Source organism: Micrasema longulum, unplaced genomic scaffold (assembly GCF_059751315.1).
Source record: "Micrasema longulum isolate JH-2025_06_02 unplaced genomic scaffold, ASM5975131v1 h1tg001152l, whole genome shotgun sequence".
Lineage (NCBI taxonomy): Eukaryota > Metazoa > Arthropoda > Insecta > Trichoptera > Brachycentridae > Micrasema > Micrasema longulum.
Window position 1 is genome coordinate 31217 of NW_028278339.1, and position 19678 is coordinate 50894.

Consider the following 19678-nt stretch of genomic DNA (forward strand, 5'->3'; position numbering starts at 1 on the left):
TATGGTTGTTTTAAAATATTTATTAATAAAGGTATTTTAACTCGACAATTTTACATTGTCCCCAGACTGGCAAGATACGCTGCACTTAGGGATGGGAATAATGTTGATATTTTTTTCACATTCTTCACGTTTGTTCAAGGTATTTCTTGTATATTATTTTGTATGATTCAATTATTTGAATTATTCGTATGGCGGGTGGCATTTTGTTTGTACATCACCAATAAAACACCAGTGATATTTTAGGCATCTTTTTCACAGAAGAACATAGCTTTTACACTGCAGCTTATATCGTTTAATTTTCCACTCCTGAACATGCTACCGCAATATTCATCCCCTTCTGCGTTATCTGGTTGTCCAGGAGCCCATTCGTCATACCCAGCTTTTTTTAGCGTCTGACCTGAAATTGAAAGAGATTTTTAAAGCTTGGACAATAAACATAATATTTTTCTATTTCTTTTAGTCCATTAAAAAAACGAATATTTACACTAACTTTTCCCATTAAGTAAAAAAAAAGGTCGTTCAATAATGTGTTTCAAATAAATATTAAATATTAATGAAAAGAAAATATGCAGTGTTTTCAACAAGTGTCACGTAAAAAAAAATATGAATTTAATTTTTGGCTTCTTTCTTAAATACGTTGTCTGCTATTTATATTTCTTGTGTTCATTTAATTAATGAAAGTTATTCATTTTTAAATATAATGGTGTTGTCTTGTTGTAGTTTTTAATTTTAGAATCAAGATGTTACCAATTGTACTAGGTTTCGTACTCGTTTCGTGACGTCGAAACACTATGTGTGTTGTCATAATTTTAAATAAACAATTTTTTTGAAATAACAATTGTATGTCTGGAGTCCTGAATAACTTTAACAATTGGACCGTGAAAAAAGTAAACGGCTTTTTCAAATATAACTCTTAAAATTATTTTTTTATATTTTTTCGACCGGCAAAATATTTGTTTTAAAAGCTCCGATTTTTCTATACTTCAATATATTATTGGGCTGGGGCAAAGTAAACCTATTGAATTTTTTTGACTTTTAATATTTTTTAAATTTAATAAACACCTACACTAGTTTTTTTATTCTTTATACAATGTTATTTATTATCTCCTTCCATTTTACATTTTTGGCAATGATTATGCCTAAATATTGTATGCTACTTGTTTTTTTTATTTAAAGACATTTATCAATATGGTACTCATAACCTTCATTGCATTTTGTAGTGTGGATACAAATATTTATAGGATGTTAAGGTTGTTTTTTCAATGTGAAAGGGATGTAAGATATAACCTGTGTTCGAAATAATGTATTTTTTAAATTATAGTTTCAAGTTATTTGTACCTTGCTTTTATTATACAAGGTGTTATATAATGTATTTATCTTGAAATTATATTCAGTAGACTTTCTTCCACCGAAGATAACAATAATAAAAATAAAAGCAAAACTATAATGAATGATACAACACTTTGAAATATTACATTAACAAAAAATAAATTTAAAAAAACATAATGTAACGTAAATGTTTGACACAAAAAACAAAAAAAGCTAAATACCACCATTAAATAGCTTAGCTCGCTTGATCTATGATAAATTATGTATATGTGTTAGTACCACTATTAGAATTTATGCTTAAGATTTTTAACAATAAGTTGCACAAAAAGTTGGTATTTATTATTCAAAAAGAGTGGAAAGAACACGTAGAGAAAATGAACAAGACAATAAAAAATGCAACTTGCAACAGATTATAAAAATGAATAATGCTTGATCCTAATTTCTTTCGAACGGCAAACTTTCCTAACATAAAGATGAACTGTTTTGCAATCTAGTGTAATTATATTTATATCTTTTGTTGTTCCAATCTTACCTGATGTTCTTGTCACTAAAACTCCTCGTATAAAAAATAAATGTTGCAAACAATTTACCAGTCCTGAAGATGCCTACTTAGGCGACAGGAGTCGTTGGTGTAATAAAAAAAGTGAAACTTAACCAAGAAATTTCGTTGATGTTTTTACCAAAATTATTATTATATGTAAATATACAAATTTTCTATAAACACATTTATTAAACACCTTCAATTTATGTGATATTAACCTCGCCTTCACATACATTTAAATTTCAAAGCCTTAACATACTTTTTAAAAGCCATACAAGCCTGTTGGTATCGCCATAGAGATAGAAGCAGTAATTGGCCTATTCAACAAAGCAAATTAAAACCTTTGGTTAATTATCATTGTTTTTAAATAAATTAATCATTAAAAAAATACATGCCTGAGATCGTTTCAAATTCACCGTGATTGCTGACGTCACTGAAGTTTATATGAACTAGCTTCTTGTTGAAATTCCCCCTGAGTTCAGTTTCTGGATATTTTTCTAGTTTATCTATCAGAATGTAGGCCTCATCTTCACTGTTCAATTCTACTAAAGAAGCCATCTCAGCTAGACACGTCCTGAAAGCGTGGTTCCACGTTTGTGGTCTAGTGTGTAACTTGTAACAGCGATTTGTAACCGAACTTAAATTATAAGCTGAAAGCAAATACTAGAATTAGTGGACCATCGTCATGTCACAACTCTGTCGGTGTTACTATTGGTAAACTAAATGTAATGTTATTTTATTTATAAGTCAAATACTAAATAAAATACTGATAAACTATTAACTAATGATATGTATTGTCTTTTTGAGGTCAGCCGGGTAGGTCGGATTCGTACCGACGACGCAGACGTACGGATATCGTTGCGGGAACCATCGTCGGGGTAAATGGCTGAATGTCTGAACAAATCCAACCTAAGCCGGACCCAAAAAACTACCCATTTTAGATTACATTGATGTTTCCATGACTGATTTAAGCTGTGAGCAACTCGATAAACTTGACCGACTTCAGAATACATGCATAAGGTATATGTTTGGTCAAAAGAAATATGACCACATTTCTGATTATCGTAGGCAACTGAAATGGCTCAAAATAAGACAGCGGAGAGACTATCACTCCCTCTCACTTCTGTTAAATGTACTTCATAGTCCTAACGCTCCTAAATACCTGCGTGAAAAATTTCAACGCTAATCAGTTCATGGTTTACCTCTTCGTTCTAATTCTCAAGGCACTCTTTTAATACCCATCCACAATTCCTCTTTCTTCTCTAACTCATAAAGTGTCCGTGCGGCTTGACTGTGGAAATATCTCCCATCCACCATCAAAGATGTTACTAAATTATCTCTGTTTAAATCACGTCTGAAAAAACATCTCCTTTCTCTTCCTTAATCTCTCCTCCTTTCCTTTTTCCTTTTTTTTTCTTTTTTCCCATTGATCAATAGTTTTGATTTAAGTTAATTTATAAACAAATACTTTTTTTCTATTTTTATATATCTTTAGCTTTTTAATATTAATAATTTTGATCGGGTTGTGGTCCTGTGGATAGTGTCTCGGACTCACGAACCGAAGGTCCGTGGTTCGAATCCCACTCTACCCCAACTCGATTCCATTTTCTAATAGTGAGTTATTTACAACTCGTTGAAAATGGCCCTCAAAATTAAATATTTGGGTAAATCATAAGAACGCAAATATTTCTTTTTTAATAAAATAAAAATAAAAAAAATTAAAGATTTTCTATTGAATATGTTCTGTAACTTGAATAATAAAAATAAAACTTTCATTTTATTGGTTGGTTGGAAGAAATTGCCATTTGGCAATAAGCCCGCCAATGTACAAATAACATTATGACAAAGGGTTAAATAAAAAAATATATGAAAAAGTCGGTACATATTGATAACAGTGACCGTGAAAATATATGCACCTGTTTATCAACTAACAGTTTGGTACCGGGTGCTATGAAATAAGAGAGTTACAGTCTAATTACATATTATTTTATACATAATATATTAAAGAATCAACCCGTACGGTTTTGATATTCAGAATAAAATAAATCAACAATCAAAAGGAAAAATGATATGAAAAAAGAAAATGTTGGTATGGAATTACACAAACGACGAATAAAACTATTAAATTTTAGTTTGAATACAAGGTATACATAAATTAATAAAGAAAGTGTCCCTTTTCTGATCACTTTCGAAATAAAAACGTAATTTTATATCTATCGAAACATCGACCTATTAAGACGCGCCCTATATTGTAAAATATTTTTTGAAGTAGTGACACGAAAACATACCTATAATTACCGAGTTTGTTTATCGAGACCAGGGCTGCATTCGACGAGAATACATTTATTACAGGGAGGAAGGAAGGACAGGACAATAGCCCACGTAGACATAATCGTTATTTTGCGAATCGCAGTACGTTTTCGTCTTTTTTTTTTAAATTCTAGTAATTCTGAAGTAATTCGGATAGTCGGAGTTTAAATAATTTAACGTAGTTTTGAGAAAGCAGCCAGTCAACAATTTTGAAAAAAATAGATATTGATGTTATAGGGTGCAGTAAGGTCAATTATATGGTCTGCTAAAAACAGCCAGGCCGCATTTATACAAATAAACTTTAATAATCACCTTCTAAAAATAGTGTTTATCTCAAAAACGGCATTTTTTAATTAACAGAAAACACCCACAGCTTTAGAAAAATCTTAAGGTAATTTAAAACTACTACTAAAACTAGTCAAATAGGTAATCAAATACCTGTTTGAAATATAAAAAAACTAATGTATTGATTGTTTATCATTTGTCAAAGTTAAAAACTCTTCAACTGTTGTGTAGATTTGCTTATTCACTGTTTTGACAAACGTGCTATTATCTCAGTTCTCCTTTTCTATGGCTGGCTGCTTTCTGCATAACTACGTTCAATTGGAGTTCTACTGTATATGACAATAATAAACAACAATTATTTAATTTATTCAACCTTAAATATAGCAACTATAAAACATTATTATCGATAGTCAAATCTGCACATAATCACTTTTAGTATAATATTATATATTATGGACGATTTGCCCCTGCTGTACACTCTACGCACAGTGTTCAAAATTCAATTTACATTATTTACATTCCACTCAAATATTTTTTTAATTTCTTCTATGCTAATTTGCTTTTTGAATTAATAGATATTACGAATTACCTACCAAGATCATAAGTTTTACATTCCCTGTTAACTGTTATATCCATATTTTTCTTTGTACATATATATCTGTATTTTCCATTACAGGGAACATCGTTATAAAATCCCTCTTTGTCCATAATTACACAATCTTCACCTCCGACGTCATTTGGTTCATCTTTCTTCCAATTTGAATATATTTCGGAAATGGGAATACCTGAAAGAATTTGAAAAGATTTATTTAAGATGCTCATAAACATTGAAACAAATAAAATGAAAATTTTACACAAAAATACAGTGCCTATGTATACAAAGTTGGATAAAAATTAAAGCGTGGGCGTAGATAAATATAGAAACAATCTTAACACGTCTCTTTGTTGTAAGTATTGAACGAAACAGCTCAATTTTACATAAAAATATTCAAATTTTGTATAATTTTTTTTAAATATTAGTTAGTTCTGTGATGACTGAGGAACAATGTTTTATAATCATATTTATGAACACGGTAATGTTTTAATAAAGATTTAGTCTTACGAGAGAGTATTTCTAACTCTTAAACGAGGATAAGACATTTATAGTATCTCGAGAAATTAAATAAAAAAACAGATAATGAAATACATTCAAAAGACCTGTGAGATAGATCATATAAATGACAAACAGGTATTTTGCAAAAATTTATTTAATTTATGTACGGATGTATTAGGTGTTATCATAAGTTGGGTTCGTTTTTTCCTGATTTAAAAATGAGTACCAAAATTTTGAAAAATGGTTCGTCATTCTAAAATAAAATTGTCTGTTGTGTAAGATATTGTGTTTGTTTTTACGTAACATATTTTATTTTATTTGATTACAAGCCTTTAAAATGGAAACTCCAGTAGACGGGGGTGACCCTTATTGACATCTTTTGTTTGCCTTCAATCTAGGGAATAAAGCTGCCAAAGCTGCTCAAATAGGACCCCGAGATCCCTGAACGTCGACGCTCGTTCAAGTTTTACTTCATACATGATATAACGGAAGTAAATTGTTTTAGTCGCTCTTGTGTACGTATGACAAATGATTTAGAGACATTAAAGAACAATTTATTTGTGTATAAAATAATTATGCATCGGTTTATTAGTGTTTTGTAAAATTGCTTTAAAGTATATTTAAAATATTTCCCCATTCCCATTAAAGGAATATTTATTAGTAGATCAAAAATATTTTCGTCATTATTTCGCTCCTAGTATGAATTCACTAATCGTATTACTGGAATGAGAAGTTTAACCCATAAAAAATATTAAAAAAGTGGGCTATCGAAAAACATTTGCGTGTTTAAGAATAATTTACTCTAAATTGTTAGTAAAATAATTTTTCTTTATAAAATATTAATACTGTGATTTTTCATTTATTTTTTTATTCAGATTACAAATAAAAATACAATATTACTACTAAATACAACTTTTTACAATAATTAAATATATATATTAACATTAACGTTTCCCATTACGTAAAAGAAATAAATCATTCTTGTGTACATTATGGGGAGTGACGTGTTACAATAGTTTATTTTATTTTAATTATTAATATTTATAGGATAACATATATAAATTACAAAAAATATATATAAACGGTGTTTTTATTTAGTGCCACATAAAAAAGAATTATAAATGTAACTTTTCCCTTCTTTCTTAAATATATTGTATTCCTGACTGTTTTTTTTATTATTTTTGTTCATTTCTCCAAAGAAAAACATTCCTCTGTCAGTATAATGATGCTGTGCTGTAGTTGTTTTAAATTTGTGAATTAAGATATTACCACCTGTTCTAGGTCGCGTACTTACGTTTTGTGAATACTAACCTAATAATAATAACCTAGAAATAATACTATTTATTTTGCCTTTATGTATTTGAAGCAAACAATTCTTTTTATATAATAATTTTATCTCTAAAATCTTGAATTTTTTTAAATAATTAAACAGCGGGAAAAATACACGTTTTTTTAAAAATACTTTTATTATTCATTTTTGTATTTTTTCGACCGGTAAAATGTTTGTTTTAAAAGCACCAACCCATCCGCTTATTCCGTAGTGTAATAAGGATTGGGCTAGTGCAAAGTAAATTAATTTTAATTTTTCCATGGTTATATATTCCTTAATCTAACGAATACATATATAAGAATGTATTTTTGTCCAATTTGTATTTTCGTACAAACGTTTGTTCAAATTCAATTATTCCTTATACCCCCTCACACAGGCTATGCCTTTGTGATGTTTTATATTTAATCGTTTATTTTTATTGTTAACCTACATATTTGTAAGATAAAAGTAGTAAATAAATTTATTTAATTTATTACCGTTTATAGTCACAAAGTCTCCTTCAGAATACATGTCGTGCATTCCTATCCAAATAGGGTTAGATTTAAGATCTAATTGTCTTACAAGCTCTAAAGCTTCTTCTTCTGTTGTTGGTACAGCCAGAGTAGCGCCTTCACTACGACAATGTATGTTTGCATCCATCCAAGTGGTTGAAATTTTGTGCATTTTGTAGAAGGAATTAGTACTGGCCGAAAACACGTAGTCCTTTCTGAATACAGAAGTAGCTGCGTCATTTGCAGGAGCTGTAATTAAAACGCATAATATAATATAATATGTGGCGAGACAAGAAGTCGATAAGTGGACCCCCATAATGCTAAACTGGAGACCCTACGAAGGTAAAAGGAAAGTAGGGAGACCACAGAGGAGATGGACTGACGACGTCATCGAGCTCGTGGGCCATGGATGGAAACAGAGTGGCCAGGACAGAAAAACATGGAAAAATTTGGAAGAGGCCTATATCCAGCAGTGGAGAAAAACGGGCTGATAAGAAGAATACAATATAATGACTACACTAACCAGACGAGACATAACATGACTAGACCTTATTATGTTAATTTAACAATATTTTGAGTTTGTCCAAATGTTTGTAGACAAAATACTGCCTTTCACCCCCTATTGAGTATTTTTTTTTTTTTTAATTAAAATTGAAAACATATTGTATGGGTATAATTTTATATAGTATTCCCAAGGAGTTTTGGTAAAAAACTCATTTAGGGACATGCAGATAACAATATATATTTACAGACGTTTTTATATTTTAAACTAAAACATTATTTACAAAAGCAGAATAAAAATTTTGATTCACTACAAATTAAAAGGGTATGAAAAAGTTTAAAAAATAACAAAATAAACATTTTAAAAGTTATGGTAATAAATTCAAAATGACAAATACATAACACAATCTGTAAAAGAAAAATTAAAAAGTATAAAAAGTTAAAAATTACATGTATGTACAAGCTGAACAAAATAAACATTTTAAAAGGTATGGTAATAAATTAAAAATGACATATACATAACACAATCTGTAAAAGAAAAATTAAAAAATATAAAAAGTTCAAAATTACATGTATGTACAAGCTGAACGAGAGTGTTGTAATAATGTTAAAAAATTACATGAATGAAAAGGTTTTTTAAAATAAACAAAATATATGTATCCAATTCAGGTTAAAAAAAATATCAAAAGCGTATTAAAATTACATATTCATAATACAAGCTAAAAAAATATGAAAAGGAATTAAAATTTATTTTATTTATTCATATTTTTCGCTTACAAACTATAATTAATAATAAAAATAATGTGACCTCACTGGGGTTTCCCGTGCCGAGGACACATAACAATTTAGTTTTTTTAAATTACATTTGAAAATAAACAATGAAGACTAAGTTAAAAAACAAACATAATTAACAAATATTCAGACAGTTTTAAAAACAAGGTATTTATGTACATCTATATTATTTATGATACAAAACACACAATGAAAATAACAAAAACCTAACATAAGCTATACAGTTGTGGATCAGTTGATTCAATATTGGTATAAGCGAATGAGACAATCCATTTTACTTCAACCTAGCTCCACTATCCATTTTTATAGCCTTTTTAAACATTTTCTAATTACTAATTGCTTAAATAGATAGTGGAAGTAGGTTATAGATTTTAATTGAATAAACATTATTTCAATAGTATTAAAAATTACATTCACAAGCAAAAACGGTAAAATATTAAAAGTTATATGTTCAAGATGCGCATTCTCTGGATCAACTAACATTATTTATTATAAGTACTTCTGGAAGAAATAATTCTTCAATTTGCATGTCCTGTTTCTGTATTTTGAAATTGGTACTTTTTCTTTTTGTGGTAATTTATTAAATTCCTTGAAACTTGTGTATTGTAAAGATCTAGTACCAAACTTCGTAGACTTCACAGATCCAATATAAATATTATTTTTTGATCGAGTAATGTACTGATAAATGTCTCTACTGAAAGCTGGCTTTATGTTACTGTGCATTGAGTCGAGAGTTTAATTAATGATAGTGCTAGTTATCTCGAAATGGGAAAGCATGCTAAAAGGCATGATTTTTGTTTCAAAATAAATGTCCCTTACATGAGTGTCATACGGTAGGTGAAACACATTTCTGATCGCTCTATTCTGAATAACCTGCACCTCTGATATTTCGCGCTTAGTTGCAAAACCCCAAACACAGCATAGGTAGAATAAATGTGAATGAACCATAGAAAAATAAATTGCTCGAAGCAGCGAAACTGGAAGCATTCTCTGAAATCTGAAGCCTGTCTTTAAGTACTCGTTAAAAAATTTTTGAGAAAATAGAAATAATGGATATGGGTATGTAAGTTTGTACATTTTTCTTACATCCATCTTTATAAAGTGGTATAATTTTGACCAATTTAAGTTTTTCAGGAAATATACCTTGTACCATCGCTAGCTTAATGAGGCCAACCAAGGGTTCAGAAAGTTTTAATTTTCAATTTTTTACCGTTTTTGGCGTTACACCGTCTCTTGATGCAGCCGCTCGTTGCTTAAGAGTAGAAATGGTTCTCAGAACTTCAGTTTTAGATGTTTTAGTCATAAATAATGATTGGACAGCTTTTGTTAGCGCCTTTATTGTATTTAAATCACTTGAAAACTTTTATATTTTTGCAGCCAGTTCTTCTCAAATCGACACGAAGAAATGATTAAATGGTGTTGCCATTTATTCCGATCTATTAATGACTTTATCATTAACTATAAGGCAGACACATTTATTATTAGTTTTTTGACGACTATTTGTCAAAACAGAATTTAAAATTTGCCAAATTTTCCTGTGATTATTTACACATTCATTGAGATATTTACTATCATATTTTAATTTGATTACTCTCCTATAGTTAGTTACAATATGTCTAGCTTTGTTTTTGAGAGCCGTAAGTGACGCGTTTCCAGGATCCAATTTCCATTGTTTATGTAGTTGATTCTTTTTTTTTATAAATAAATCTAGTGTCATATTGAACCATGGAACCTTGTCTTCTATTACCAATATTCCTTTGTCTACTTTTGCTTTCCTCGAAAGCTGCTCTGACGTGTTCACCAAAGGCGTTACAGTTTTTATTTACACTCGCATTAACATTAATTTAAAATTTTTGAGTATGAAAATACTCTTTCAGGTATCGATAATTTATTTTAAAGTGACTTGAAGATATTTCTTGAATTCTGTTGTTTGAATAGTTATTTAAGTTATTTTGATAATTACATATAAGAACATTATGGTCACTTATTGGATCATCAACATTTGATACGGTGCCTATTTTTTTTTTTATTCGATAATATGTGATATATTAGAGAGCTAGTGGAGTGGTATCCGTAACTCTTGTTGGTAAAGTTTTATTGCAAATCCTAAAGTCATATGAAAAAAATCAAGTTTTTGTGTTTATTTTGTATTAAGATTAACAAATGTCAACAGGGATTGAGGACATTTTATATAAGGGAATGCTAAATATCAGATAAATCTCTCCACTACAATAAAGGTTTCAGCTCTTTAACTTTACTAAAATCAACAGATGGAAGAATCAAAGAAATATGGATATTAAAACATAAAATGGAAAAGGCAAAGTGGAAAATGTTACACAGTGTTTAATGTGGCTACTTAAACCAGCCAAAAACAGGTTATAAGCCCTGTAAATGCCTAGACTTCCATATTACCTTCTCTAAAATGTTCTCCATCCCCGTTGTAATTATTTAATGTGTATATAACCCTGACAGGTGTTTTTAAAATTATAAATTTAGAAAAAAAAAAAAAAAAACCATAAACGGTTTCATAGGGTAACTCTTTTTTGGAGCTTCTTAAATTTTGCACTTTCTAATGAATCAATCATATAAAATTCAATTAAAAAATATGTGAAGTAAAAAAAAAAAATATAAAAATTAACATGTAAGTAGATTAAATTCATTGTGGTTTCGTGAATAGTATCCCAAACTCCCGAACTTAGCCCCACCTAATTAAGTTTTCATTTTCTAACACGGTTATTTATTTAAGGAAAATTTAACCAAAATGTAAACAGTTATTTTATAAAAAATAAAAGCATTTGTTTCACAACCATTCAAAAGTAAAGACAAACATTGTCGTTCGAATATAGTAGACCATATTTTTACAGATTAATGTTTGGTATGTCGATCAATAAAGTTCATCGAAGATAAATAAGTCATGTTCTAACAATCAGAAAGAAAAAAAAATATCAATCAATTTTAAAACAATATTACTATGAATATTGTTTTTAAAAAAAACGGGATAGTTATTGTTACGGTGACAGCTCATTAATAGAAAGAATGTATATTATTTTTAGGTTGGTAATCTTTCTTGACAACTAGTGCAATAATCGTTGGTGTAAAACAACATTTAGTTTGTGAGTGCTGTGATAATAAAAAAAATATGTATTTCTTAGTAAGAATAACAATACAATCACATTGTCAAGTGCATTTCCCCACAATGTCATCGATAATCTTCCACAAACGTCCGTCGTCCATCTCTAGGTAAGCTAAATTCAAAGTTAAAATAACTGATATTTACGTCTTGTTTTTACTGATTCATAAAAATTACATATTGCGTTGCAATACTGCGCACTTCAAACGTGGCAAATAAAAAATAATGTAAAAACTACTATCGTACATGTTTTCGATAATTCCTCTGCTTATATTATTACATTTTCAAAATTAATTATATCATCAATTTGATATTAACATGCATTTTTGGGCCGGTGCCTTCACAAAAATTCAATAAAAAAATAAATTGTGTGATTAAAATATTTGTGAATCTGAATTTTTTTATTTGCACGTATTTATTATATAATGTACTATTTGTGTAACATTTAAATGTCCAAAGGGCATATATAACGATTTACTGTGAAGAAAAGGTGATTTTTTTGTTTGTCTACTCATATACGTCCATCACAATTTTACAATTTTTTTTTTCGTTCCTTTTCATAAATTTATTATTAAATCGGGTAATGGTCCTGAGGTTAGTGTCTCGGACTCACGGACCAAAGGTCCGTGATTCGAATCCCACTCTACCCCAACTCGATTTCATTTTCTAATAATAATTTGCAACTCGTTGAAAATGGCCCTCAAAATTAAATATTTGGGTAAATCATAAAAACGCAAATATTTCTTTACTTACTTACTAAAAAAAAGTTATATATATAATTATTACTACATACTGATTTCTTTCAGAACTGTTTTCGCTTTCTTACCAATTATTCTATACTTTGTTATTTAAAATCAATTAAACTTTCTTATCAATCCTATTTTTGTTCTTATTTTGTCAAAATATTTAACTTTCTTTTTGAATAATTTTTTTTCGTCTTTATCTTATTTTGTTTAAATAACCTTTTTATTCACATCATATTTTTACAACTGTCAAAAACTCTGATTTTTTATTACAATAATTAATAAAATGAGAAAAGTCTTTCAGTTTTTAGAAAAAAACAGTGAAATTGTTAGTAAATTTCATGTGTACCCACGAGTGATGACAACTTAAAGCAAACATCACAGGCAAATATAACATAAAATAACATTGTTTATTGTATACATGTACCCTAGAAATTTCAATTTATTAACTAACATATCTATCTGACTTTTCTTCTCATTGATCAGCTTAACCATAGACAATTAATAAGTCAATATTCAATCAACTAAAAGTGCATTTACGTGAAGTCAATATACCATAAACAATATTATAACTTTTGTAGTGCTTCCATGATTTAAAAACCAGTGCCCACTAGAGAAAACTTTATACAAATAATAAGAGATATTTTTTAACTTAGGTTTAAATCTGGCACATTCTCTTCCTCCTTAAAAAAAGGTTTTATAATTCCCATTCATAAAAAAGGAGACAGAGTAGATATTGCTAACTATCGACCAATATCATTACTTATCAACTGTGAAACTGGCGTCGCGGGTTCAATTCCCGCTAGTTGCAAGAAAAAAATCCAAGAAAGATTTTTTCTCAATTGGTCTGGGTGATATGGTGTATTTTTCATTACCTTCTTCCATATCCCCCCTATCTCCCCTGCTGACAAGCCTCAAAATAGAGACTTTAGCGGGTTATTCCTTTTTTTTAAAATCAATTTCTAAAATTATGGAAAAAAAAAGTAAAAAAAAATTTTCAGGATACATAGACATCAATTATATTATATCTTCAAATCAGTACGGATTTCAAAAAGGAATAGGTACAGATACGGCAATCTCTGGTATAACAGATCTTATTTCTAAATATGTAGACTCCGTCAAGAAATGTCTCTCAATTATTTTAGATTTAGCAAAAGCTTTTGACACGATATTTTATAAAATCATGTTGAAACGTCTGTTAAATATAGGTTTGCAAGGTAATTTACTAAATTGGTTTAAAAGTTATTTATGTGGTAGAACACAACAAGTAAAAATAGATAATATTACTGGCGAAGAAAAAAAAAAGTGATTTTTGTGTACTACATGGTAGTATTTTCGGACCGATTTTGTTTATTTTGTATATTAATCATTTGTGTCTGACACACATAAAAATTGTTACATAATTGCATTTGCAGATGACACTGCTCTAATTTTTACTAGTGACAAATAAGATGAAACTTATTCTGAGGCTCAAAACGGTGTCAATAGAATGAAAATGTGGCTGAATAACAATCTCTTAACTTTAAATATTGACAAAACAAAATATATAACATTTAATAAAACCACAGTGGGACAGCCTAAACAAAACCGTCAATTAAAAATATGCTCTGAAATACTTGAATCAGTACCCCATATAAAATATTTGGGAATAATTATTGATAAATATTTTAAATGGACAGAACACATAATACAAAAAATAGAAAAACTTTCCCGTATCTTCAAGTCGAACGTAACATCTTATCCCTAATTAAACTCAAATAACTATGTTTTATTTTATGTAACTCAATTATAACTTATGGTATAATAGGATGGGGAAACACTAATAAATCGATATTAAAACCTCTCAAATCTGCTCAAAAATCAGTCATTAAAATAATTTTTGAAAAACGTTAAGTTATTTGAGGTTAAGTTATTTGAGTTAAACCCCGCGTTAAGTTATTTGAGGAATTTGAGATCTTAGATATAAGGCAATTATATATTTTTAGAATAGTGATGTTTGTAAAAGTAAATTATTCTATCAAATCCCAAAAAAAAACACTCTCACACTACCAGAAGTCAAACTAGAGGATGGATCATGGGGTCTATCACAAACTCTGAATTCGAGCAAAGAAATTTCAGGTTTCTGGGCCCAAAATATTCAAAATGTTACCCAAAGATTGCAAAACCATGACCCGGATTCAATTCAACAAATTTGTAAAAAAATGGTTACTGGGATTAGGTAGAGAAAAATCGGAAAATTTACTCAAATACATTTATAATAAATTAATATTGTATAACTGTATAGTAAATCAACTAGTAGGTAGTAATGTTATTTTTGTATAAAAATGTCTGCCTTAAGGCAGGTTGTACCTAATTAGGCAGACTAGACATGATCCAGAGAAATCTATTACCTATTTGTGTATGTAGTAGATAAAGTAATTGTTATTTTTGATAATAAACTATGATTATTATTATTTTAGTTGTTATTTTAATTTTTAAAAAAGGATTTATGTATTTACGAATTTAACAATGTGGCATATTTAATTTTTGCTTATCAATCAGAATATATTTTTTGTTAATATCCTCAATTTTAAAATCAGATAGTTAAATATGTACCCATACTGTGTTCACTATTACTAGAATTTCCTCATAAACAAACCAGCCGGGTGATATTCGATAGAGAGTGATCCGTTTCACACGTATCATCCAAATTCATACGGCACGCTAAAATTAGAGCAGAATGACATTTATTCTATTATTTGTTGTTAATTTAAAATTTATTCAGCGGCTACTCTTGGGTAAAAATCCTGCAAAAGGGAATCGAGTGAAAATTTATCGGCCCGGTGGGTATTGGTTATTGCATTTGTCTCGCATTAAATAAATAGGTATAATAAAAATATACTATGGTACAATAAATATCAATCCACCCTCTGTATTTTATCTTGCCCTAAGGATTTTTGCCATGGTATGAAATGGACCAATCGCGTAATTTCACCCAGTTCAGCAGTTCAGTCTCCGATAATAATACATTTTAGGTCAGTCTAGAATCATACCATGGCCGATATTCCAAACGCTCTACGGGCCGTATTATCTTGCGTATTTACATACAAAATACACATAAAAAAACTGTTTTCTCATGCCGCGAGAGTGGTTCATAATAGCACCCTATGTATGTTATGTTTAAAGCAGCTACAAAATCTTCAAGCTCCCTTGGAGTAAATTTTTAAAAACATGACCATAAAATAAGTATTACATAGAAGATACGAGTACGTCTCGAAACCGGTAGACATAGGAAAGTCGGTAAGTGGTTAGATACAAATATTTCAATAGCATTTAACAAAAGAAAATTCCATATTTTTATGTAAAAGTCAATCGTATTAGTGAAATAAGTTAACCATGTTTATATTTTAATTTATTGCAACACAGAGGGAACACATTTTTGAGAAGGGAATATGGAAGTCCAGGCATTTACAGGGCTTATGACCTGTCATTGGCTGGTTTAAGTGGCCACTTTACACACTGTGTAACATTCACCATTCTGTCCATGTTTGAACATCCACATTTCCTCAACTCTTCCATCCGTTGACGCTTGTAAAGTAAAGTAGCTTAAACCTTTATCATGTGGGTGAGATTCATCCGGCTGAACCAAATCACCTACTAGGCAACGCCTGAAAATAATTTTCAATTTTTTTATTTAAACAAGGTAAATCAAGAAGAATTACCTGATTTAAATTAAATATGGACGATTACATAATTATTTCCTAAAAAGTAGTTTGTAAACATAGTCAGGTGGTTCTGATTAAATTAATATAATCAAAAACATTTTAATATACGGCGCACTAAGCTACATAATGCACATTATTGCACATGTTGAAGATTACCGGTCCCTGGATACGGGTTCAAGGTACGCCAAAACCACATCCTTTTTATTTTTTCAATCGGTTAACCTTATCTTTTGGCAGGGAGCAGGTACAGAATAGTTCCATCGTACCTTGTTAATCAAATTTTACATAATACTTGCGAATATTATGAACTCAAAGTACTGTGTATTTCATGTTTTTTGTTCTAAATTATTTAGGGAACTCTGAATTTTACTCCCTAGAAGCTATCAAGATTAGTCAACTAACTAGTATAAAAAGAAATACAACATTGAATATTATTTTCAGGCGTTGCCCAGTGGGTGAAATAATTCATCCAGATAAATCTTATTCACATCAATAAAGGTTTCAGCTCTTTTACATCACAAAATTCAACAGATGGAAGAGTTAAAGAAATGTTGATGTTAACGTATAGGCAGAAAGGCTAACAATACGCAAAATTTAATGTAATTATTTAACTAGCCAATGACTAGCCAAGTGTCTAGACTTCCGTATTCCCTTCTCAAAAATGTTTTCTCTCTCTGTTGAGTTAATTAACGTAACAAGAGCAACGAGGAGAAAAGAGTTCAGTGCTACGGGAAATTTAATTTTAAAAAAAATCTTACGCTTGGTAATAATAACAACATTTCATTTACTGCGAAATTTCCCTAAAATGCAATGATTGAAAATTAATAAAAACGAACTACTTTCAATGACGCCGTTTTAATACACGGAATTTCAAATAGTTAAATTTAACAATAGTTATACGTAGACAAAACTTTTTCTTTTTTTTTATGATTAAGATTTTAATGGGCTCAAAGATTACACATTTGGAATTCAAGCCATTGCAAAACACTTTATTAATGTGTATTATCCATCACATATGTGTCAATTGTTATCAGACACAAAATAGTATTATTTCTTTGTGCTTCTATGTATTAAAAAAAAATAAACCCTGATCAACACCTTGTGGTGCATAGGGCGCCCATTGTAATAGTATATGCAGTGTATTTCAACCATGTGTTACTAGTATCCCATTTGTAATCACTGCAGTGTCTCATTCAAGGAAATGCGTGATTTTTAGAAAAATACAAACCAGTAGGGTTTTATATTTCAGTGAATTTGCTAAAACTTAATTTCAAATATCCTTGCAGATCAACTTCAAATATTTTATATATTAATATCTTTTCCACATCCGCTCCTAAGTGGAGCATGTGGACATCACCAGTTGCCTCCAGGAGATTCTATCGCCAGCTAGCACTCTCGCTTCTTCCCATGTCAATCCAGCGCCCTTTAATTTCACCGAATAAAGTCTAAAGATCGTCATTGACGGCCTTCCAGGACGAAGTGATCCCGCAGGTTTCAAAAAGAGGCAACTTGAGTTTAGGTTCTCCTGAGGCATGCGCAGCACGTGTCCAAGCCATCGCCGCATTCTCAAGACGCTCGTTAAAGGAGGCTGCTGCGTCCGTTCTCGGACTTCAATGTTAGTAATAAAATCAAACCACCTTATACCTAATATTCTTCTCAAGCACTTACTCTCAAAACTCAGAAGTGTGGTTTTTTGAGCTTTGGTGAGCTTAAATGCACAAATTAAAACAAATTACCACAACAAAAGCTTTTTTTTCAACCAAAAATCTTGAAATACGTCTAGCTTGCCTTACTGCCGGCAAAAAACTGTGGTTTATAGGTTAATTCATGTTTTCTCGTGGTTTTGATATGAAATATTTTTTAATTATTTTTTGAGACAGTAGTTTTGGCTAGGAGACGATTGTCCCATTCGTGAGCACTCTTCCCTACATCAAATTATGAATAACAACTATTTTTTTATTTGACAAATATATGCTTGATAGATTTATGGTATAACGTCGCTTCGTATGTGGTATATCATATCGTTACTCAACTCTAGAGGAGACAAGAGTTTTGTATAGAGTGTTGTCAAACAAAAATTGATAACTATGAAATCACTGTATAAATAAATCAGTTGACGAATGTAAAAAACATTACAAATACATTAGCAGACAAAATGAGATGATCTACGTAATAAACAAAAGAATGCTTTGAATCTTGTTAAAAATACATAATCGTTAGAATTTAATTAAAAAGTTTTTTTTTTAAGTTGTAAAAATGGAAGTCTAAATATTTAGAGGGCTTATGATCTGTCATTTACTTGTTTGGGTATTCCCATTACAAACTATGTAACATTCAACATTCCACCTTTATTTAAACACGGTTATATTGGTATTTCTTCGATACAACTTTCTGAAAAAGGTAAATAAACTCCCGGGAGGGTAAAAAATCACTAATTGTCTTTAATAAGTGTAAAATTGTAAACTATAATCGAAATAGTAAAACTTAAATTTTAAAAGACGTTTTTAGGGAATATTTACTATCGAATCAAAAGCATACTTGAATATTTTATTTTATTATTATTGACCTAGTGAGTTCTCGCTGATAGATAACCCATACTGAAAAATGTTTTGAAAACTTGTCTTGACGAACAAAATATACGCATTATCTTTCTGGCACCTTTTTATTTTGTGATGTCAAAATACTAAATGTGATAGTTATAGTAACAATGTTACCTGGAACTGCGGACGCCAAAGTTATCCAAATTATCAAAAAACACAGCGCGCTGTTTAACAACATTATAAAACAAACTATTTGCAAAAAACGTACGCTCCGAGCACTTAGTTAACACCGACTGCAAGGTTTGTGAATATGTTGTATGATATAAAGGTTATCTGAAATGATTTCTCGCATCGGAGAACTCTTAACAGATGAATCACGATTTTGCCGAAGAGTGTTATGAAAAATACTAAAATATTCTATAAACGAAAACTTGTTTTACCAACAACGAAATTAGCAGATTGCGTTAGTGATTTTTAAAACACGATTATTTTGTTTTTAAACTAATTTAACCTGAATTTGACTGGTAATTAAATGAACCTTTTTAAATTGGTAAATAAACAATGATTATTAATTAAGTACACGCAAAGTATTTTCAAAAGAGCATTAAACTGCATAATAAACGGATAAAAATGCATGTATTTAACCATAATAAGGTAAGGACTTAAAATTATCCTAGCAATATTCAATGTTTTAACAATATTTTGAGTTTGTCCAAATTTTTGTAGACAAAGTTGTGTTATGAAAAATACTAAAATATTATATAAACGAAAACTAGTTTTACCAACAACGAAATTAGCAGATTGCGTTAGTGATTTTTAAACACAATTATTTCGTTTTTAAACCCATTTAACCTGAATTTGACTTGTAATTAAATAAACCTTTATAAGT

The 19678-nt window shown here is 29.6% G+C and overlaps 1 protein-coding gene across 1 annotated transcript; it reads right to left on the reverse strand.

Annotated features, from left to right (window-relative positions):
• Nucleotides 1–2: 2 nt before the first annotated feature.
• LOC148276743 (C-type mannose receptor 2-like) lies at nt 3–19115 on the reverse strand. The gene is made up of 5 exons (XM_088233830.1): nt 18964–19115; nt 7365–7628; nt 5059–5250; nt 2266–2520; nt 3–397 (listed from the first exon to the last, which is right to left on the reverse strand). Exons 1-5 carry the CDS (start codon nt 19025–19027, stop codon nt 240–242), a joined length of 933 nt encoding a protein of 310 aa, XP_088089956.1. The 5' UTR covers nt 19028–19115; the 3' UTR covers nt 3–239.
• Between the last annotated feature and the right edge of the window lie 563 nt (nt 19116–19678).

Excerpts from the sequence above, each read along its gene's own strand:
- LOC148276743 (XM_088233830.1), bottom strand. The coding sequence starts at position 19,027 with ATGTTGTTAAACAGCGCGCTGTGTTTTTTGATAATTTGGATAACTTTG. Across the intron at positions 7,629-18,963 it reads TTTGGCGTCCGCAGTTCCAG|CTCCTGCAAATGACGCAGCT; the intron begins GTAACATTGTTA and ends TTTTAATTACAG. Across the intron at positions 2,521-5,058 it reads ATGTAAAACTTATGATCTTG|CTTATAATTTAAGTTCGGTT; the intron begins GTAGGTAATTCG and ends ATTTGCTTTCAG.